Below are 22906 nucleotides of genomic sequence, written 5' to 3'. Positions count from 1 at the left end.
TCTTCTATTTATGTGAAGATGAGGGCAGCAAAAGGCAAAAAACCGTATGCTCAATAAACAAATACTCCAACTATGAAATAATGTACACCAACATGCTGTGGAAGAGGATTCTGAAACAACTGGTCCTCATCCAGTGCTTTTGTATAAACCAGTTGTATCCCAGCCCACTTCCACTAGTGGATTCTTGGCTGAAATATTCCATCTGGGATTCTACAGCAACCAGAGCACAAAACTCTACTTGGCAAAAACCATCACTGTCGTAAGGGGGAAAGAATTTCCTTTCCCTTCCATAGCCAACTATGCTAATTCTCCTGTAATACTTATTAAAGTGCAAGCCAATATCTAGCTAAAACACTGCACTGCTTAAATGCTATGCTTGCTAATGGGCTGAATGCTATTAAAAAACAAACCTGATTTCTTCTGAATCAAATGCTAAGTGCAACACTGGCAAAGAGCAGGTGGTAGGAAAGGCAGTTGGACTTCATTAGTGACTGAGCCAAATGAGTCTATTGAGTAATCTAGTTCTTTTCAGGGTCTCAAACAGCTGTGACAGTATGCAAGAGGCTGCAACCAGCAGCAAGTGCTATCAGTACTTACTGTAAATACTCACTCAACTTCTAAGGCAGCAGTAATTGCATCAGTTGTTTCTTTTGAAATATCTCACCTGGTAGGCAGCTGCACAGCAAGATGAGGAGAAATGCTCCAAGCCAGATTTACATTATCCTTCCACTGCTTCTCACTAAGACTGATGTATTTAGACCTCCAGTTTGCTACACTGCTCTCTCCAGTTTGATCCAACTCTAGCTCAGGGGAAGACAGTGGATTGTACCATGTGATCAAGCGTTCAATCTCAGTAGCCTGAGGGAAACAGGAAATACAAGGGTTTTCTGGAAGAAGCAAAACACTCCCAATCTCATTCTTTAGTTGATATATCCAGGGTCTTAGAAATTTATGCAGTTTTCCCATCCTTCTGATGACTCACCAGCAGTGAGAGCAGTAATGTCCTGCGCTTCATGTAGTACTTGTGCAGCTGTGTCCCCCTGTTTGTCTTCTTGGACATTCCTGGAGAAAAGGATAAAAAAAGTTTTCAGTGGCTTTTGTTCAGTTAAGTTAAACTGTATTTTCAAACTGTCCACACCTGGAAACATTAACACAGAAGAACTGAATAACCACAGGACACCTCTAACTTAGATCAGAGTGGCAGCAGAAGTCAGCACCGCAGCCACTCATTGTGAGTACAACAGGCTACAGGGATATATCACTGCAGCCAGCAGCGCACTGACTTTAGGAACACGACAGTCAACTAAAAAGGAAGAGCATGTAGTTTTAAAACTGTACAAAAACACAGTCCACGATCTAATGTCACTCTGCTGTCCCCAAAAAGCACTAGAGGCATGTTTACACAAAGCAAGAAATTTCTTTACAGGAGTTCAATGCATCTTGACCTCCTCCAGTCTTATTTCTCCTGCACTACAGAATTGAACATTCTATCAAAAAGCTCAGGTGATTTCAGAACTTTCCTGCTTGTTACCAGTGAGATTTTTTTCTGCCTTCTTTTTTCAGAGTTTGGCACCGGTAATTAAATACCCTGCCAGAATACGAGCCTGATGTTAAAGGTAAATATTTTCTTTAAATATCTGAACATAAACTATGCCATAAAATTGGCAGTAATGAGCTGGTTACAATCAAAAATATACCTGACTTTTTAGATATAGTTGACATGCCACTGGACAAAGGGTAAGTATTTATCCATCCTTGTGTAGCCTGTTGCCGAGATCCAACATTGATATCCAGGTTGCTCCTGGTGTCTTGATTATCTAAGAATAGAGCACAAATCTGATGTAGAATCCAATCAAAGAAACCAGAAGCTTTTAAAACAGCTCTTAAAGGAACTCACCAGGTGGCACAAGTTGGCTGGCAGTCAGATACTTCTTGTCTGAGAACATTGCTGTCCAAAACTTGATCAATACAGTGATATCCTCACGGAGCCTCTTTTCCCCTTGTGTAGGGAACTTTGAAGGACAACTTGAAGAAATCACACAAATAATGCGATGTTGAGTGCCTTAGGGGGAAAAAACTCCCAGCAGTCAAAAACCCTCACCAACCTAATCGAGTAATATTTTTTATTCTGACTGAAATCTACAAGGATGAGACTGCATTTTATCCTCATGGCTTTATTATGTCTGACTGAAGAGTACAAACTTCCAATTACAACTGAAAATTAAGGCAGCACTCTGTCAGCATACTGGATTCATTTGAAAGTTAATATTAGGACTGACTGACCTCCTCACATTCAGACATTCCTATCAATTAAATTTTCTTTTGCGCCTGTATCAATTGTTGAAATAATCAGATTCAGTGTGGCCGTATTTTCAAAACAATGAAACTGTATTTCAGCCATATACACTCTAAGAGCAGTTCTTTAAACCTTATAAATCTAGATACAATTTTGATCACTGAATAAACTTCAAAATAAGGAAAAATGGAAAAGAACAGAAACATTCCTGCTTTTTAAACCACACATAAAATCTGAAACTAATATCTAAGCCTCTTTGAGACAGTGTATGAACGATACTAAAGCACAAGACAAGTTTCGGTTAAAGTGGGTAAAAAAAGGAAAGGAAGAAAAATCACTAGAAGAGAAAGACAGCTGCTACTTTGAAGTATCACTGAAGGTTCAGGAAAAACACAAACACATTTTCAGCGAGTCGTTTCAAATAAAAGAGTACCTGAAATAATCAAAGGCAGTTGAATAAATCTTTTCTCTCAAAACATTTCGGATAGTTGCATTTGGAACCACATCAGCATGCAGCAAAGACAAACCCAGGGTCAGCAACCTAATAAGCAAAATAGAGAATGGAAATGTTGGCTCTCCCAAAATGGTGACCAATACACCACCATGCAAACCACAGCTACAGCTGTAACTGTAGCCTGAGAAGTGTCTGTTTCAGAGCTCCTGGCAATCTGCTCACATTATCAGTCTATTCCCAAAGCTGTGACTGCTGAACCACAGAAAGTGAAAGCCTTCAAGTCACAACAGGTGGAAATAACTGATGAAGCAAAGACTAGATCCATGATGTGGGCAATTCACTATATGAAATCATCCCACGAAATTTCCTGAAACACCAAAAGATTATTTTCAAGCTGAAGCGATCAACTTCTGCTTTGAAAACAGAGCTTAGACCACATCATTGCAGGCTTTTAAAGCAATCTTCATTACTTGAAGCCAAGGACAAGTTAAACATGAAGTGTTTAGTTGTTTTCTTCCATCTCCCTATAACCTTATTTCTTCTCCCTATAATCTTATTTCTGTGATTCCACCAAGGAAAAACCCAAAAGCACTCACTTAAATCTGGGCCCAATGGCTGCCACGTGCCGATTCAAGCTGCCTTTCGCCCCGCCGATGTTCAGGGACAGGGACCGCTGGAGCAGGCTGGAGAAGATCTCGATTTGGTCAGAACTGCAGTATTTGGCTATTTCAAACCTCTGCACCAAAAACTGAGAAAAAGAGACAGACATACCATGCCTCCTTTGACCTTTTTGAATTCCAAACCCCACCACCAGACTTCTCTGTTTCAAACACCTTTCTCCCCCTCAGTGATTATGCTCATCTAAACAGAGTGTGTCTCGTGGCTGTGAGCACATGACTCCAGTCCTTTCCCAAATCACAGGAACAGGAAGTGCAGACTGCCACAGGTGAGACATTCCAGAAGAAATACACACCTCTATCCAGATGTAATGTGGGGTCACCTCTGGTGGACAGGGCCTTGGCTGGCTCTCCTCCGAGGCTGCTAATGGATCTGCTTCTTTCTGCTCTGCAGAAAATAGCCCAACTTTCTGCTCCACTGTCATTTGCCAGGCTCCTGCCATTTCCCGCATGAACTGCAGAAAGGAAGGTGACAGTGCTTCTTGTTTCAAGAGCATCTTCTTATATGGAAAACACAATCTTTCCCCACAGCACACACAAGAACCTACTACAACAATTAAAATTCACTGCAGTGCTGACGGAGAGGCAGACAAGTCTATACATCCCACCTGAAAGAAAATGCTTCTTTCACTTCCTAAATTACAAAAAGAAGAGAGACTCCCCCAGAATCTTAGCTAGTAACAGAAAGACTAAAGGCAGCAGTAGCCAGGCACTGCATTTTGTTGAGGAGACTTTGTTGACTGAATTGTCAGATTAGCCCATGCCATCCGTCCTCCTGCTCTACTAAAGGTTGCTGCCTCTCACACAAGCCCAGCAGAGACAAGCACATGCCAGGTACCCATGACCTGCAGGACATGTTTGGCCCCTGAGAACACTGAGCACACCCTAGCTGATCAAGCACAACATAAAGATGGTACATAATTCAGTTTTGCTGATCCTGCTCTTAGGAGCAGCATCCTCTGTACTAAGGGGGCCAAGCAACCATGGGTGTTTCTCTGTTCTCCTCAACAAGATACAAAGACATTTGCCCAAATGCCCAATGGAAAAAAATGACCTTGATGCTCAAGAAATTAACCACTGAAACCTGCACATAAACTCAACTAAGTAAATTCAGATGGGTGATTATCTCCAGCAAGTGAAACACGTGGTGCTCCCTAAGCAAAGCAATTACCAGAGGCTGCTTTCTCAGCTATGTGAACTGTCACTACACCATGCTGAGTTGCTTTATTACTATTACATTGATCCTAATCTCACAAAATACAACTGGTTTAGCCTGCTACAGGATTAGGACACTTGCGAGCCTATGTTTTTATGTAATAGTGCAATACCAGATACCAGAGGCTGATTAATGAGCAGGGACACTGATTTCTCTTTGTTTTAAAACACCATTCTGTAGTTTTTGATAGTATAGAGTCATTCATTAACAGCTCAGGCCTCTCATCATCAAAGTAAATTCTATAGCTGAGATTCTAACAGGTTTCTTTTGCTGTAATGCTCATGCTCTTGAGAAAGATCTGCTTCCCATAGTCCACCTCGTGAGGGTGCTCAGACTTCCAACAATACAGGAACAGAGACTTCCTGGCAGGCTGAAGTGATTGACAGTGCATTTAAACACCCTTGACACAGATTCGCATTATCTGTGAATCTCTCAAAATCTTCTCTCTTCCCCCTCGCAGGGGCAGAGAACGAGTAGTTAAATCGCTTCCTACCGGCACTTCTATTCCATTCTTGGCAGCAAGCAGCCACTCCCAGCAAGCAATTGCTGTTTCCATGCCATGTTCGTTGAACATTCGCAGGGGTCCCCAACACAGATGATGAAGGAGCTGGGGATCACAGTCTGAAAATAAACATTCACACAGATTTCTCCAACAGAACAACTGCTTTCCACATCAGCATGACATTGGTGTGCACCGTAGGTAATAATCAGCTCCTAATAATAAATAGCTTCTAGTTTAAGGAGGCTTTTCCCCAATATAGGCCTAATAGAAAAAATTCAAAACACAGTTTTGCTTCAAGTTGATGCATACTGGGTTGGTATATGGATAGTTTTTGTAGTTTGTTTTTCTTGGCATTCACTGTCAGAAAGCAGAACTCCCATTTGGTTTTCATTACCTTTGCTGCTTATTAGCAGTGCAGTCAACTTAAACATGGCCTGGGTGTAGAATTCAGTATTGCTTGATTCAAGAGCAGCATTCAGCTCTTTGACCATCAGTTTATTCAGGTCAGATGTTCGTCCTGTGGCATTTGAGAACTGAATCATTCCAGAAACCTGTAAAATTTAAGGGGGTTTTCAACAGAGAACAGTATTTTCAGGAATCCAGTTTAGTATTGGTCATGTGCTGAGTAGGGAGCTCCACAAACAGAGGCATCTTTTGTTACTACTTTACCAAATCTTTAGCTTTATCAGCAATCTAATCTGTAGCTTTATCTAATCTTTAGCTTTATCTGCAAGACCAACAGTAAAATGATCTGTTTAATAACCTAGGAAAATTATACTCTTTATCCTGAAGGGATTTAGAGACTATGCTTCATGTAACATAGACCCATATACCAGTATAGGCTGGAAGGACATCATCCCCTGAGAAGTGATGCCAGAGCTTGTGGACACCCCACATTCATGAGAAATCCTGTACTTACCTCTCCTGCATAACGGTTGCGCAAGTTAAGAGAAGCCATGAAGTTGGAGTAGTCCTTCTTCACACAAGTTGGTCTTTCAGTTAGCTGGGTTGCCTGTGACCAGACCACAACAAGGTGTTTATACTCTTCATATCAAACCACTTGTCCCTCTATTTTTTTATTCCTTCACATATGTTTTAAATTTCCTTATGCTTATAATCAGAGTAGTATCAGGACTGTTATGTACAACAGCACCAGGACTGATAAAAATCAAATAAGGAGTATGTGTATCTTTTCCATGGATACAGGATCATAGAATATACTGAGTTGGAAGGGACCTACAGGAATCATTGAGTCTAACTCCTGCACAGGACAAACCCAACAATCACACCACACCATTGAGAGCATTGTCCAAGCACTTCTTGAGCTCTGTCAGGCTTGGTGCAGTAACCACTTCCCAGGGGAACCTGTTCCCGTGCCCAGCTACCCTCTGAATGAAGAACCTTTTCCTAATACCCAACCTTAAACCTCCACCGATTCAGCTTCATGCCATTGCCTCGAGTCCTGTCTCTGGTCACCAGAGGAGATCAGTGCCGGCACTCTGCTGCCCCTTGTGAGCAAGTTGCAGGCAGCAATGAAGTCTCTCCTCAGCCCTCTAATTTGTCAAGGTCTCTCTGCAGGTGCACAAAGGAACAAACAATACTCACGCCCAGAGTGGTGTTCTGCCTGTTGTAGCCTGCAAAGTGCAAAACGCTCTCCGTAGCCATGGCCAGTCCAGTGTGCTGGGACAACCCCGATACCCAGTTCTGATGTTTGTTTAGGTACTCCTGAAAAAAAAACCCCAAACCCCAAAATACTTGATTATCTTCAGAACAAGGCAGCTCATAAGCAAACTATGCTTACAAAAACATAAGCAATGCAAAAGCTCATCACTGCAAACTATGGGAAACTTAAACTATACACATACATGACAAAAGACTGTCCCTACTCATCTCTTTCAGGCATTGCTCCCCTGGCAATAAGATTTTCTGAATGTCCTCCTAAATACACAAAGACTCCTTCTGTATTGAAAACGAATGAAGTTATCAACATAAATGCTTGAAGGCTGAGATCTTTCTTAAAAGAATCACTTCTGACAAAAAAACCTTATGAGATGAACTGTTTTGGACTATATGGAAGAAAGGAATATAATTAGTTGTCCTTTCGCACAAGGATAGAAACCCTTGAGACTCTTTTTTTAGGAAAGGAAATACAAACTTCAGGTAGATTTGCAGTGTCCAGTATCTGCAAAAATCCAATTCTCACAGAAGCAGGCCCATTACCTGTAGATGAGATTTTGTAACAGAGGGAGCCCATTTCATTGCCTCTTGCAGAATCATCCCACAACGTGCAGCGAAGTCCTTGACTATACTCTAGAACAAAAAGCATCAACACAATCAGTAAAATACAGGACATTTAGCATGAGGCACTAGTTTTAATGGTGTAGTAAGTAACATAGGGAGCAAGACAATTGCAGCAACATGACACAGTTAAAATCTTCTGTAACAGTTAAATGTGACCTTGATTAGAAAAGAACTGTCACACTTTAAGTCAAGTAAAGTAGTAAAATTCAGAAAAACATAAATACCGAGTGTCATATCCTATTAGAAAAATCTCACCTAGGGAAGTATTTTTAAAAAATGACCATTCAGAGCAGCTCACTAATTTATCTCCAAGCTATGAAATGAGGTATTATTTCATTCTTTGATAAATCACAGAAGGCCACCCACCTCTCTGGCTTCATGCGTGTCGGGGACTGTTATTCTGTATGGAGCATCAGGAATGTCATAGTATGGTTGGTCCTTGTGAATGTCCTAAACAGAAACAATTATCAGCTCTCAGAAAGGCAAAATTCATCATCACTTGACATTAACACTACAAGTACCAAACCTATTTGTTAGCCTTTGCTCCCCAAGTCAATTTGAACAGCTCTAAAAGAAACTGTATTCCAGTTTTTAGAATAAATAATTTCAAAAATTCAAAGCACTCTCCTCAACATTTAGTACAAAAATAAAACTCTATAAAGCATTTTCTTCTTCAAAAATTCTAGCATGTAATAGATTCAAGAAATATGGATACACATACACAGACTGGAGAGAATACAATCTAAAAACCATCAGTTATAGAAGACCAAACAAACCACAAAAATACCACCGAATTTTTATTTCAAATGAGACATTTCAACAATTATAAACCACATCTGACAACAACTTTTTAGCACTAGTTTTGCTACTTATGAAATAGGGTTGCGAAGATAGTTCTTGCTTCACTGAATTTAAAATTAAGATTTTATCAATCTTTGGAAAACCAAATTACAAACTCAATTAAGTATCAAATAAATGCAGAACAAAGCAAAAAGGAAAAAAAAAGTTCCAGGAAAGAAAAAGTACTTACTGCACTAAGAGACAGAGACAATGTCTGCAGAATATCTAGCATAGTCTTCAGCACAGTTCCACTCCACAGCAAGTGAGGAAATCTAGAGCAAGACAGAATTCAGAAACACAATAACCAGGGAGAGCTGAGGAAGGACATTATTTTATCAAGGGAGCTAATCAAACAGCCCGTTTTATACGCCCCTAGGTAAGCTCACACTCAACAGAAGCCACAAAGCCTGCCATGGCTCATGGCTTAATCCAGAGCCAAAAGATGAGGAGAGCTATTTCATAGGAGCTGAGATTGCATTTCTATCATGGGCACTTTGCTTTGCTCCACCCATGGGAATACTAAGCCAACATACATTTTAACCCATTTTAAGTTTCAGAGCTCAGGCTAAAAATACTACTGACTGTTATTTTTCAAGGAGATGTTTCAGCAGAAGTAGCAGCCAAGATCCACTTGACCAGTGTCACCAAGTGCCTAAGGAACCACTAAATAGTCACTATGAAAAGAGAAACATGAAATCTGTACTTACTTGTCTACCAGTCCAGATAAGTATTTGTCCGCAACTCTCCTGATTCTCTTGTGAATGTGGTTGAAATTCACCAGCAAGAACTGAGCATGTCTCTCCAGCTCTTCTTCATTCTCCTTAGTTTTAGGCTAAAAAACATGCCAAGGTATGAGGCTCTTAAAGGAAAAGACAAACTCACTTTCATAAACTGAAATGAGAACTTTAATACAAATTCCAAGTTTTAGTTTCCAGGTTACCTACTTTATCAGCCATCATTGACAGGAAAGCTTCAAACACCTTATCAGCAACAGCTATCACACACTGCATCATGCCTGAGGAATGGAGAGAAGTGACAGGTTTGATTGTCAAAACCACATTTGTTTTATAAACCATGCTTAACAGTTAAAAAGTGTTTATGTTTACTCAGCCAATATTGAACCTGTTTCAAAACAAAACCAGTGTTCTTGGCAAGAATAAAGCAGGAGCAATCTGGTGAACATGATTCATTTTGTTATATAGCTGCTTGATTTGTTTCTGCTTTGCAGGCCTGACGATAATTTCCTCAAATCTCAAGTTGAAAGAAAACCTTGGCAGGTAAATCTTACCAGATTTGTCTTTTTGAATTGCTTTATCTTCGAAATAGCAAAACATAACTTGGAAGCGATCTTGATCAGTTGAACGCAGCACCCTAGGGAAGGAGAGTTTTGTAAGCTGGGGTGTTTTGGGGTTTTTTATTTCAGGTTTTGTTTGGTTTAGATTATGTTTCTTTCAGGGATTTATTGACTGTTTTGTTTCAGGGGTTTTTTTGCTGTTTCATCAGTGAAAAGAAGTAAATATCTATACATATACCTCATATACTCTAGGCGGTAAACAGAAAGGAGATAGGTAGACATGGCAAAGTCCAACTTATTGATCAGTGCTGACACTTCTGGAGGAGGATCCAAGAGATTGATTATGGTACTCCGTAATTCATTTAATTCAGCCTAGAGATGAATACATGAAGTTATCTTAAGTGGGAGTCCTGTATTTGCTTGTGTCCTCAAACATGCATTCAGCTATTACTCTGTTAACGTTTCAACCTTCACAGATATGTCAGAGGATGCTTCTGCCTGCAGACTCAGACCAACCTCCCCTGAATCAGCAAGTCACAATGCTTCAAATACAGAACAGAATTACATCTGGAATCAAGCTCCTGGCAGAAATAACTGCTAATTTCCATGCAGTTATACCAATGAAGAAATACAATTCCTACACTAAATGCATTAAAAGTTCAACCAACATCAGCACCACCCAGCTCCTGAAATTTCATGGACAACTTGTTGTGCCAGTCTTTGGTGCCACAGAACTATGTATCAAGGCACAATGCAGATTTCTGTATTATTTGGGAGCCAAAGAGATTTCATAAGCCAAAAAGAGCCCTTGGGCAAAATCTGTCCTGCTAAATCTATCCTACAAACACTAAGGAGAGAGAATACCAGTATCAAGCCAGAGTAAATTTAACACTTCTTTGAAAGACTGAATGTATTGTTTCCTTTCAAACTTTGTTGATTTTCTTTTTTTAAACAATGGAAGTTTTGTCGGCTACAAAATGGATGAAAAAGTACTAAGAGGCTTCCATCTCCACAAAGACTTGGTTTCTACACCTAATTAAGGTGGTGTAGCTTCCCCCCTAAACACTTATATTAACGCTACATAAAACTGACTTCAAGTCACTTATGCATCCTGCTGTCAGAAGAATAGTGTAAAACAGCTGCTTTCCACTAATAGGAGGCAGGTTAAAGGGGTGTTGTGCTATTTCAATATATCACAGATATCATGTCATTTAACACTGGCAGACATTATGGAAGGAGCTAATAGAAGAAATGAATTCCTACAGAAGTCACGGTGTCATTCTTCATGGCAGAATTGTACTGCAGAACAGATCGAAGCGGCTCTTTGCTGGGAAATGTGAGTAATGGAGACTTGGTGGCAATTTCACACACACCTTCATACCATTCTTCTGGCCAAAGACCTGGAACAGAAGTAGAAAGAGGAAGGTGGAATGAGGCATTATAAAAAAATAAAGTTTCACAGAGTTACTCGCATTACCAAGCTTTGCACTACTTCCTAGAGCAGATTTTTCATGCTCTTAAGCACAGACACTCAAAACACATGATCCATGTTCCAAATTTAGTATGTTTAGGTGAAGTTTCTCATTGGATAAGAAGTTTCTACTTAATTACCATTGTACCCCATGTGTCTGATCTTCCATTTCAGGAACCTGGCTATCAAAACTTATAACTAAGACTATTAACTTAGGAATAAAACTAAGTACAAGTTGTACTATGCTGCATCTGATAACAAACCTGCAAAGATTTAAAGAAATCCTACCAGAGAACTGTCATGTAAGCTGTTTGCTTTGAAGTGTCTTTATGCCTGTAATTTTTCTTTCAGCTACTGTGAACAACTTCCATATAGTTGTATCTACATTCATCAAAAGGCAACGCTGTCCTCTTAGAATGTCCAGTACCTGATCCTTCCACAGCAAATCCCATCAGCACCGAATACAGCCAGAAATCGCGGAACAGCTTCTGCAGCCTGGGTTTGGCCTCCTTGATGGGTGGCAAGCGTCTAGTGAGCTACCAAAGAAATAAAAATTAACGTTTGAAAATGGTGGGAGTTAGAATAACTTAATTCCACACTAAGGAATCAATTCATGCACCTTCTTTACTATGATTTACAAAGGTAATATTCTTTGTCACCTATGAAAACTAGTATTATACTGCTATTGTTACATTGAAGGAATTAAGTTTGTTTTTGAAAGCTGAAAGGCTAACTTTTTGAGATGCCTGAAGTAAGAATTTCGTTTGTTTTACACAGGAATAACGCCATGCTGATACAGTAACCTCTGATGAGAATACATAATATTAGTATACTATCCACTGCAGGGAGGAAGAAACCACGTGGTCCTTTAAATTGTGCTGAAGACAATGCCATGCAGCTTTGCTTCACTGTAAAGGAACTCCAAACTAAATAAATATTAGTCAAAAACGCTTCTGGTTGCTATTGTTTATTAGCTTTGTGGAAATACACTGAGGCACCAATTGGGGATCTTTCATTGTTTGCACCCACGCACAGAATGACATCAGTTCTGAAGAATTTACTATCTAAACAAGCAAGTAAAAGAGCATTATTTTCAACACATTTATTAAAATTCTCTGATACTTTTTGCACAAACAGCTGCTACCACCGGAAGAGCACTATATCCTCCCAGCCAACATAATATACAATTTTAGATATATTTATATAACAGAGATCATAGTGTATTATCCTAAAAAGAGCTAAAGCACAGGCAGTGTACGAAAAGTGAAAGAAATCGTCCATTAAACTGCAAGCTTTATTCAATATGACTGTATATTACTACTGTAAATTTTGTTAACAAAATGTTACATTCTAATCTAGCTTGAAGAAGTTTTCTCTAACCACAATAATTCTCTCTAGGTATCAGAGCCAGCAGTACTTCAGTGAAACCTTACATAAAGCCAACTTTGGATGCATTTGTAAATCATGAGGGAGATTAGTCATTTAAAAAAGAAAAGCATGAAAAAATCCCTCTATTTTAATAAAATCAGTCTGAGTTTAAGCTGGTGAACAGCACTACGGTAGAAAGTTGTTTGTGCAATGGAAATCTTTGTACCAATATAACACCAGCTGAAGAAGCCCCATCACAACCACAGAGGCCTCAAACACATTTGCACTAAGATGCTCCCCCCATCCCCCATTTCAGCACAAAATAGCAGCTACATGGCTTTTCTTGAAATTAACAGTCAAGTTTATGTGTGTGCTTGACTTTGAAACTTCACATACACACTGATTTTTGCTCAAAGATCTTCCTCAAAAGGGAACAAGTACCTGCAAAGCCATAAAAGTAGTTCAACAAACAACAGAGAATTCAGCAAAGATCACTAGGCAAGGGAGGGATTTTGGCTGACGAAGTAAGTTTAGCAGTGTTTGGTTTAGAGAATGTTTACTTTGGGAGATACACAAAAAACCAGCGTCAAAGTTCAGATTTAAACCCTGCTGTTCCCTTTACTTGAGCTTTTCAACACATCCTTCCCGTACAGTGGCTTAAAGGTAAGCTTCATTTACCTCTCCTGTTACTTTAGGTAGATCTCACCAAAGGCATGCATACTGCAGAGAAGGGGGACATTTTGCCTGTGTAAGTGCAGCTAAACAATAACTGAACTTTGATGAAGATGAGAATGTAAAGCTGGGAATACGGACAGCAAATTCTGCTGTGCCAAGAGCAGAAAATGTTTATCAGTGGTTACTGGACAAAGTATCTCAGCCCTAAGGGCCTGACTTCTGGGGGCGGGGAAAAATCTAATGAATTTATGAAGGAACAATAAGAAAAAGACGGACTCAAGATGTTCAGTCACAGTCTAAAACAACTTCATAAGCATCTTCTTTGGATCCTTCATTTTTGCAGAACGATGTATACTTTTACGTGGGAGGATCACCTTAAATGGTTTCAGGATTTAAAGCAGATTAGTCTGGGGGAGAGTTTCAAAAATTAAACTATCAGCTCAGTTATTTCAACCCTGTTACAACATGTTTGAAAATATTTTCCTTTAAGGTTTTATTCACTGAAATACAGGTCAGTGAACAGGTACAAGTATGTGAACCTTCATACTTTATAGAACAGCTCTCTTTCCTAATTTAAAAAGCATTTTAATCAACACCTTAGTAAGATTTTTGTTTTAACTGTATTCAGTATTTTGTCCTTATATTGTAAATAACTGCCTTTTTACTCAAAAAAGTGTGTCAATTGAAATTAACTTTATAAACTCATGAAGTAACTTTATAATTAAGTGTGAGAAAAAACCAAGGCCTGGCATTCAGACACCCATTCAGTTTCAGCTGACAGAGCCATTGAACACTTACATTTTGATCTCTGACTGTCACAGGAGGGAATTACACTTTTTCATATCTTTTTAATATCACTGTAATTACTGCACCCAATATTATGGTGAAAAGTCTCTCAGACCCACTTCTTGGTAAAGGGTTTTACAGCTCAGTAAGTCTGATGTATTCTCTTCAAATACATACCGAAGAAAATTTTTGATTTTAAAAATAATTTAAAAATGCAACAGTCCAATACTCAGTACATTAAGAGATTAAGTTTCCATTAGAAAAATGCAGGTTCTACTTAAATGTATTTTCAAACAAAACAGGTGAGGTTACGAATCTAGAACTGGGATCACAGTAAGCCTAGAGAAACAAAGTTCTGAAGGGAGCTCCCAGAGACTTCACATCATGAAGAAAACAGAGAGCACTACGAGTTCTGCAGTGCTCACAAAAGTAAAGTGAAACAAAACGTAACTAAGCCAAAAGCAGAATCAAGCCAATCAATCACAAGAGTGGCAGATGAGGACAGAGAGCTGCAGAAAGGGTGCACAGACATTGAGTAACATGCCCGAGAAAGGCCATGAGCAGACCAGGACAGATGTTTATGCCCAACACTTCCCCCACTGCAGTCCCACTAATGGTACTCAGTGCAAATATACGTCTTTCTACGTGCCTAGATCTCCTTTATTCACCAGATTGCTGCCTTGCTTTTCCAAAATACTCCCACAAAACTTCCATTTTTGTTGTAGCTACAGGATGTTTGTTTTTCAAATTTTTCAGTACATCTCAGCCTTCTGGCATGCTCCTGCCAGGGACTGGATCAGGAGTCCCTCTTCTGCTTACCAAGCTCAAATCTTCAAACTTAACTTGACATTGTATTTTCAGCACACACTACTAGCACAGCTAGTGCACAGTTTAACAGTTTATAAATAAAGAGTCCCATATATTTTGCATAATGAGTTTGTTACTGTTTAAATATGCCAGTAATGACTATTTGTATGGAAGAAGGTCAACCAATTCTTTGGCAAGCTGGAGGCATTGTGTAAGCAAAACCAATTACCAGTAAAACAGACTTATCCTTCTAATTGATGTGTTCCACTAAAAAACAATGCTGTTGAATAAGGTGACTATAGACCTTCTGCTGTGACAGAAATCAGCATGGACCTAAAATCAGGGAATAGATAACTAAATTCAATTACCCTCGGTCCTCTCAACTGTGTTGTCTTCCAGGCTTTCACCTGTCAGAATGAAGTTCCTATTTCAATTGCTTGCCCTTGCTCTCATCATAACCTCCACATTTTGTGGAGTCAAGGACATCACCGAGCATTTTGAAAGCCTTAAAGGTGCACAGTCACACGAAAACGGGACTTACGTGCCAAACCTGCCACTCGAGTTCCACAGAGAAAACACCATCACTAATGACTTGATTCCTGAAGAGGAGGAGGAAGAGGATTATCTAGACCTCGACAAGATACTGAGTGAAGATGACTACAGTGATGTTATTGATGCTGCCCCACACATGGTTTCTGAAGTTCAGCAAGGAAATATTCTTGAACTATTTCAGGGCAAAACTAGAATCCAGCGCCTCAATATCCTCAATGCAAACTTTGCCTTCAACCTTTACCGCAGTGTGGCAGACAAGGCCAGCTCCTCAGACAATATTATCATGGCTCCTGTTGGTATTTCCACTGCAATGGCTATGATTTCCCTGGGTCTGAAGGATCAAACCCAGCAGGAAGTGTTATCCGTTCTGGGCTTTCAAGACTTCATTAATGCCAGCAGCAAATATGAGCTCATGACCGTTCACAACCTCTTCCGCAAACTCACCCATCGGCTCTTCAGGCGCAACTTTGGCTACACACTGAGGTCTGTCAATGACCTTTATATTCATAAGGACTTTTCTATTCTGAATGATTTCAAAAACAATATGAAAACATACTACTTTGCTGATGCCCAACCAGCTGATTTCTCAGATCCCAGCTTCATAGCCAAAACCAACGAACGCATCCTGAAGCTGACCAAGGGATTAATAAAGGAAGCTCTCGTGAATATAAACCCTACAACACTGATGATGATTCTTAATTGTCTTTACTTTAAAGGTAAGAATCTGTTATTTCAATCTTAGTGAAGGATTTTCTCAGTTCGCAATGCCATACTGTATGTCATAAGAAAGCCAAAATGGAATTTAAGTCTAATCTACACTATAAAAAACCCACTGACTCCCTCACAAAGAATCTCTATTATTAGCCCATTTTTGCCTGCTTCTGTAGTACAACAATGTTCTAGTCATGGTCTGAAGTTAGTAGGTATTGTATACAGAGAGCAAATGCTTACTACTTCACAGCGAGACAGAAAAACAACGTATGAATGCAGAATAGATCATGAGCTGTGTAGAAGTCTCAGATGGGGAGGTATAAATGCATTTGCAAGTTATTAGTCACATTCAGTCCTGGCATCACTGAAATGGTACAGACTGATTTCAGTTAAAGCACTTAAACATTTCTTAAGTATTTAGGATACATATGAACGACCACAAAGAATTTCAGCTTGAAGGATGCCATTTTTTCATACGATCAGAGCATGATCCTTGTCAACAAGCCCATTCAGGGGCCCTAAGAGAATAACCAAAACAAACACTGTTCTTCTACAACTAAAACCACACACATTCACTGCATGGAATATTTCAGTTAATTCAGCATGAACTGTCTGCTGATATAGGCTTCTTCATGTATTAGTATAGGCTGAACAGTTAAAGAGGCTTGAAGTAGACTGTGCAATATATTATTATTATTATAAACCCTTATTTTCAATATCTTTACATTCAAACTAAGAGCCTGTGGTGAGATTTTCAACATAAGTTATCTGCCTCAGGTTGAAAGTTTGTTAGCTTTTCAACAAACTTTTAAAATTATATTAAATGAGCAAGAGGTGGGAGGTGCCAATGAAAGAAGAACTGAGGATGAAAGGAAATCTGTTACTGACCGTTTAAGATGAAAATCAGACAAAGGTGACTTAAAACACGGGTAAGGAAAGACAGATTAGCCCAAAAAGGTAAGTGTTTGCAAGTACAACACACTCCTTTCCCTAATTCATGAAGGAGTTTATTTTTCCCCAGTTATGTCCCTACTTCCAAGAAACAAAGGCCTCTCTTACACCTGCCATCTCAGCAGGTTACAGAAGCAACATTCCTATAAATGTACCTTTTCCCACTCACTTGCAAGGAATTACTTCCCTGAATAATGCCACTTATCTCTACGAGAATCTGAAGCAATCATCAGCAAAATCCAAATAATCTCCTATTCTCAGGTACCATCCAACAGGCACTTACCTGTATCCTTGACTGCATCTCTGATGATCACATCATACTAAATACAAGGCTTTACTGTCTGTCAGACCACCCTAAGAAAAGGACTATACAAAGTGAAACTATACAAAGTGAAGGGGTTTTTTTCATAATTTGGTCAAATTTGAAATAGCCTTTTGTTTCACTCCAAAATTATTAAATACTTGTGCTACCTCAAAATAACAAAAACACCACAAAAACAGATAGCTGTGGTATTGAAACTCTCCAGTTATCAAGATCAAAAAGACTTGGCTTTTTCTTCTGCCCATGAAGTCCTGTTAGTCCAAACTGCCTTGGTGCCATCTGCTGAAGGCTGTAATTTATAACCCTCAAAACAAAGAAGATCAATTCTCTATTGCTATCTCTCATTCTTTTGTCTTACAGTGACAGTCTCCTGGGAATTCTATTTTGAGTGGAACTGAACTTTTTAAAAGCAAGTTCTGCTCCTGAGTTTCTTAGTTTCCCCACTACTCCTCCTAACACGTCAAATTTTGTCCACATCTTTCCATTTGCACTGTTTGCACCACTGCAGAGAAGCTCTATTAAGCCCTCAGAACTAAGAAACCTATAAGCATTTTCAGATATAGAGATATTCAGTTTAAGTGATACTGAGTAGTGGGACACTTGACAAACACTAAGAGGCTTCAAGCTCCTTTTATATTAAAGACCACCAAGAAACTATTGGAAACTATTTATGCTGGTAAGAAGTACATTTTATCTTGTACAGATGTCCAGTCTACCCCCCATTTTGCACAGCAATCATTTATGAGCTTCCTATCAAGTAGGAGCTGGTTATTTTAGCCACGGCAGTTTTGGTAACTGACAAATGTTGACAGGTCCAAAATGTCCTGATTTTTTCTGAGATTCTGGTCACAAATGCAAAAGAGGAGTCACTCAATGGAGACAATATCTGCCACCACGGATGGATCCAAAAGACATCTTGGGGGAAGATTCAAAACAGAAAGTCACAGAAGTCATTAAGCCCCAGCTGGTTTCAGCTGGCCATGTAGCTCCTGCTGGGGATCAGTATTCTACCGCAAGACAAATGCATTTGCAAAACCAAATCCAAGAAAAATGTTCCCCAGCTCCTATCTTTCACTAGGAAGAGCTGATTATGTCTCCCATCCCTCAGTGGATGGCAGTGCTGCTGAAGCTGCCCTGGCCCACAGCAGCCCCATGTCATCGGCCAGCTGGAGTCCTACGCCTGTGAATTCTGCTCCCTGAAGAACAGCCAGATACCGGGTTTTCCTTAGAAGTGAGACAATTTGTTTGGGAATAGCATCATCCATTTTATACCCCATACCTTTCAGACTATTAACCACAGTCTGACTGCTTCTCAAACTGGTCCACATCAGCCTGACATGTGAAGGAACTATTAGAATGAAAGTTGGACTTAAGAAAGAAAAAGGCTTATCACAGTCAATCTGGCAAAGTCAGACTAAGGAACCAATTAAGGTTATATTGTAGGCTCTCCACACAGTCACATTCCTCACATACTTGCTTGCCAATAATGACCTAAATTCCTGAGTTTTTACAGGAAATACTGGTAACCCTATTTCCACTATAATTGTCTAGCTTTGTCTGCCCCTTAAGAAATTATGTTTATTCCAGAGCCACAGTTCTAGAAAAAGACCAACAGAACACTGTATTTAAAAAACCTTCTTTCAAATAGTTAATAAATATTTCTGGCATCCAGAGTATCTCCACATAAAAAGCTTCAAACCCTGATGGCAAAGCTTTCTGGGCTGCAAAATGTGTTGGACTGCATTATTTGGGCATAAACCTGTCAGATTTCAGCAAATCTACAGGAGCCTGTTACCACATCAAACTGGATGATAGAATTAAGCAGTCAACACCCCAAGTCTTCAGGTTAAGACAGAAAATGAACCAGTCTGAATGGACTAAGGTAAGGTAATGCCTTCAGCAGAGCATCTTCTACAACCTAATGCAAAATGAAACCAGCCCTTGCTTAGCTTGATACACCACTAACATTCTCCGAAGGTGCCTTCAGAACTGGATTCAAGCATCCCATCTCTTAGAAAATACAGCTGGGTCAGGTGCTCTGCTAGAGGCAAACCCTAAAAAATACTTTGCATCTGTTTAAATTTCTAGGTTCCTCACAGGGAAAAACAATACACACCAACCACATTCATATTTCTGGTTTGTGTTCACTTGTTTCTGCAATTTGGAACACTCAAATCAGACAAATGTTAAGTTATAAAGCCAAGAATTTTGAAGTCACTTTAAAACCTGTCTTCTAACTCAGGCTTCACTGAAATCAACAATCTCCTACAGTAATTCCCAATTCATGTGACTTAAAGCTTAGTGTAAACCTATTCTGGGAACATTTGATTAAACAGGGACCTGATGCAGAGTTTTATCTGTCTTCTGCATTGTATTAACAGGAACTTGGGAGAATAAGTTTCCAGTGGAAATGACCACAAAGAGAAGTTTCCGGCTGAACGAGAAGCAGACAGTGAAGGTGCCGATGATGCAGACCAAGGGCACCTTCCTGGCTGCTGCCGACACCGAGCTGGACTGCAGCATCATCCAGCTGCCCTTCGTAGGCAACATCAGCATGCTCGTGGTGCTCCCACACAAACTGTCTGGAGTGAAAGCCCTTGAAAAGCAAATCACACCTCAAGTGGTAGAAAAGTGGCAGAAGAGCATGACAAACAGGTATCTGCTGAAAAGCACATCTTGTTAAAGTCTTAATGTATTTTCTTGATGAGATTGACAAGGGTAAGTAAAGCATGCAGGGGATAATATATTATATTCTGATAAAAAAATACTAAACCTAAACAAAACCTCCAAAATTGGATTTATTGCATTAAAAATCAGGACCGGTGAGCTCTCAAAATTTAAATTCCGTCAAGAAATCGAGGATGATTGAGACAGAAAATTGGAATGAAGTTCCAAAATTTTTTCTATTGATTATTTAATGATGCAGATTTAAAGAAAAAGTTCTTACTGATAAAAGCTTTCAGTAAGAAGGAAAAACAGAACTGTGAAAATAACAGATTATTGGTGCAGAATAATCTTGGTCACATCAGCCTACGTTCAGTTCAGCACTGAGCATTACAACAGAGCTGCGTGTAAAGGAACACATTCCATAATCAACAAAGAACATCAGAATTATGGGAGAGGAAAAACAATAAAGTCATAAAGCCTCCCTTGAGGAAGGTGGCAGAGTAGGTGTATATCTGTCTTCAGACTTGATAAAAAGAGATGATTTGATGTGCTATCCAGGAATTCAACCTATTTCCATTGTACACAAGAAGTGACAAATCTCCAGTTTAGTATTTCAGAGAATCTGACAGCTCGACACTTATTACAAGCATGCAATGAACTGCTCAAAGTCACATATCTTATACACATAAATAATGTGAACCATTATAAATGAAATATCAAATTGACAAACTAACAGTTTTTGCAGGGGAATTAATTTTTTAAAGCACAGTTTTAAAAGTCACGATGCTCAAGTTTTGAAAGCAAAAGTACAGTCCTGTGTATCTCTGTGTCCTGCTTGCTGAAGACAGCAAAAAAACCAAACCACAACAGGTCTGTAAAGCAAAGGAGTCATGCACATACATATCTGCTCAATGATTTTTCCTTTTTGTGTTTATTTTTACTAGAACAAGAGAAGTGGTTCTTCCTAAATTTAAGCTGGAGAAGACTTATAATTTGATTGACTATCTGAGATCCATGGGAATAGAAGAACTGTTCAATGGAAAAGGCGACTACTCTGGTATATCAGATGAGAAGGTCACCATTGACAGGGTACTTACTCCTCATTTCACCTCCTCTCTGACTAAACTCTATCACCTTGTAACATGGCAGCACAGTAATAATATTGCACAGTAAGCTAAAACAATATTTTTTCCTCATCTTTTCTGGAGGACATAGGAGGGAGGGTTGTGGGTTTGTCCTTGTCTATTCACATAATGAAGAGAGTGTTTAATCAGATGTCAAAGGCACTAAGAGTGTTGTGGTCAGTCAGGAACAGGCTTCTCCACAAAACAAAACCCCAAGGATTGGTGCTGCGTAGGTGTTGCCAGCAAGGGTGTGGGACGTGGAGCAGGGAAGGCCGTCAGCACATCATTCAAGTGTACTTAGGAGAGCCTCAATTTCACTTTTGTTTTCCTGTTTTGTTTGTTTGAACAGTTCAATCACCAAGGCACAATCACAGTGAATGAGGAGGGCACAGAGGCTGCAGCAATCACCACCGTGGGGTTCATGCCTCTCTCCACTCAGACCCGCTTTGTCATCGACCACCCCTTTTTGTTCCTGATCTACGAACACCGCACCAGCTGCCTTCTCTTCATGGGCAGAGTTGCCAACCCAGCCACATCTTAAAAGCAGAGAAGACCCTCCAACACTCTGTTACACATGGGCTGTATAATTACAAGTTAAAATACCAGTATCTTAAAGGAAAATTTATTGTCATATTAGCCAATACAAAAGCCGCTGGTATCAAAAGAAAACATATTATCTACAGGTAGTTTCTCATGAATGGACTCACAGCAGTAGATAATTTGACTGCAATTTAAAATGGTTAGTGCCATGCATTGATATAAGTGTATTACTAGGAAAAAAAAAAAAATCACAAAGTAACTTACACTTTGTGTTTTGCATCAGTGTATAAAATGTAATCAATAAAGTATTTAGACTATCTGGATTCTTGAAATTTAGCTCTAAATTTGTGCTAGGATGTCTGTTTATGATAAATAGGACTAAGGAAAACCTGAATACCTGACCAGCCATAGATGCCTAAGTCTCTCCTGGGCATTTTATACAATCTAACTTGAAAAAGATCTGATGTCTCCATTCTTTCTTTTGCTTGTATCATTTAATATTCAGTGAATACACACAATGTGTATAAACATTCAGACTGATAGACACAATAAGCATCATGGACTAGTGTACCAAGTAAGAGGAGACAGAAATGTCTTGGAGGAATGAAATACTACGGGACCCACTACTCTTCCCCAATCTAACTTGTATTGCTTCAATACTTTCTCTGATCTTCACTGGAACAAGAGGTATCAGAATTACACCAGCCTAGTGAGTGATATAAATATCCTCAGAATACTCTTTAGAGGGAAAGCAGTCAGCAAAATGCTCTTTTCACTGGCTCAGTATCACCTAATCCTCTCCACAAAAAAAGCCATTTATAGCAATGACTCTGTTAATATTCCAATGCACTCTCCACATCTGATTTAATGGACAAAACCTTTCAAGTCACCGCAAACTTTCTGAATCATTCTAGTAACAACAAAAATGGTGTTCAAATGTGTCACCATTTCGAATTATGTTACTTACCCACACTCTGTAGAATATTGCTGTCTACCTGGTACAAGGAACAGAGCTGTACCACACATTCAAATGTGAATGAACATACCCACCTCTGCACACCTTCATTTACCTCATACCTTTTAAGAAATATGCCTCATAATCCAGTGAGAGTATTTTTATCACTTTTTGCAGCACCAAATACTGTATCAATCTATATACATTATAAATTTGTCTTATCTAAGCAAAAATGCACACATAACCTATAAACCAACAGTTATTTTAAGAACTATTTTTCTTAAGAAGGTGTTTTTCCAATATTAACTTGTTGATTTAATTTTGCTTTTATATACTGCTGTTTGTAATTTTGCATCTACTCCAATTATATGCTGCATACACACAGCTTTTTAACCTG

General features: G+C 39.3%; 2 protein-coding genes across 5 annotated transcripts in view; one reads left to right on the top strand and one right to left on the bottom strand.

Moving 5' to 3' along the window:
• Positions 1-22906, bottom strand: part of PI4KA (phosphatidylinositol 4-kinase alpha) — a 54695-nt gene that overhangs the window by 11079 nt on the left and 20710 nt on the right. For all 4 annotated transcript variants that reach the window (XM_048322436.1, XM_048322439.1, XM_048322437.1 and 1 more), the window contains 20 exons: positions 11479-11587; positions 10844-10980; positions 9819-9952; positions 9575-9657; positions 9231-9301; positions 8994-9118; positions 8477-8558; positions 7813-7896; positions 7366-7455; positions 6751-6870; positions 6065-6157; positions 5540-5696; positions 5137-5264; positions 3724-3882; positions 3347-3498; positions 2730-2837; positions 1898-2025; positions 1698-1817; positions 983-1062; positions 665-858 (listed from right to left, as the gene is read on the bottom strand). In XM_048322436.1, the coding sequence (XP_048178393.1) occupies positions 665-858; positions 983-1062; positions 1698-1817; positions 1898-2025; positions 2730-2837; positions 3347-3498; positions 3724-3882; positions 5137-5264; positions 5540-5696; positions 6065-6157; positions 6751-6870; positions 7366-7455; positions 7813-7896; positions 8477-8558; positions 8994-9118; positions 9231-9301; positions 9575-9657; positions 9819-9952; positions 10844-10980; positions 11479-11587 (2354 nt within the window). The remainder of the gene's footprint in view (positions 1-664; positions 859-982; positions 1063-1697; positions 1818-1897; positions 2026-2729; positions 2838-3346; positions 3499-3723; positions 3883-5136; positions 5265-5539; positions 5697-6064; positions 6158-6750; positions 6871-7365; positions 7456-7812; positions 7897-8476; positions 8559-8993; positions 9119-9230; positions 9302-9574; positions 9658-9818; positions 9953-10843; positions 10981-11478; positions 11588-22906) is intronic.
• On the top strand, positions 12977-21877 carry SERPIND1 (serpin family D member 1). Its single transcript, XM_048322440.1, has 5 exons — positions 12977-13082; positions 15087-15955; positions 19605-19878; positions 20835-20979; positions 21364-21877. Exons 2-5 carry the CDS (start codon positions 15103-15105, stop codon positions 21553-21555), a joined length of 1464 nt encoding a protein of 487 aa, XP_048178397.1. The 5' UTR covers positions 12977-13082; positions 15087-15102; the 3' UTR covers positions 21556-21877.

This window comes from Corvus hawaiiensis, chromosome 18 (genome assembly GCF_020740725.1).
Source record: "Corvus hawaiiensis isolate bCorHaw1 chromosome 18, bCorHaw1.pri.cur, whole genome shotgun sequence".
Classification (NCBI taxonomy): Eukaryota; Metazoa; Chordata; class Aves; order Passeriformes; family Corvidae; genus Corvus; species Corvus hawaiiensis.
The sequence above is the reverse complement of the archived record's forward strand: the minus strand, read 5'-3'. Positions and strand labels throughout refer to the sequence as shown.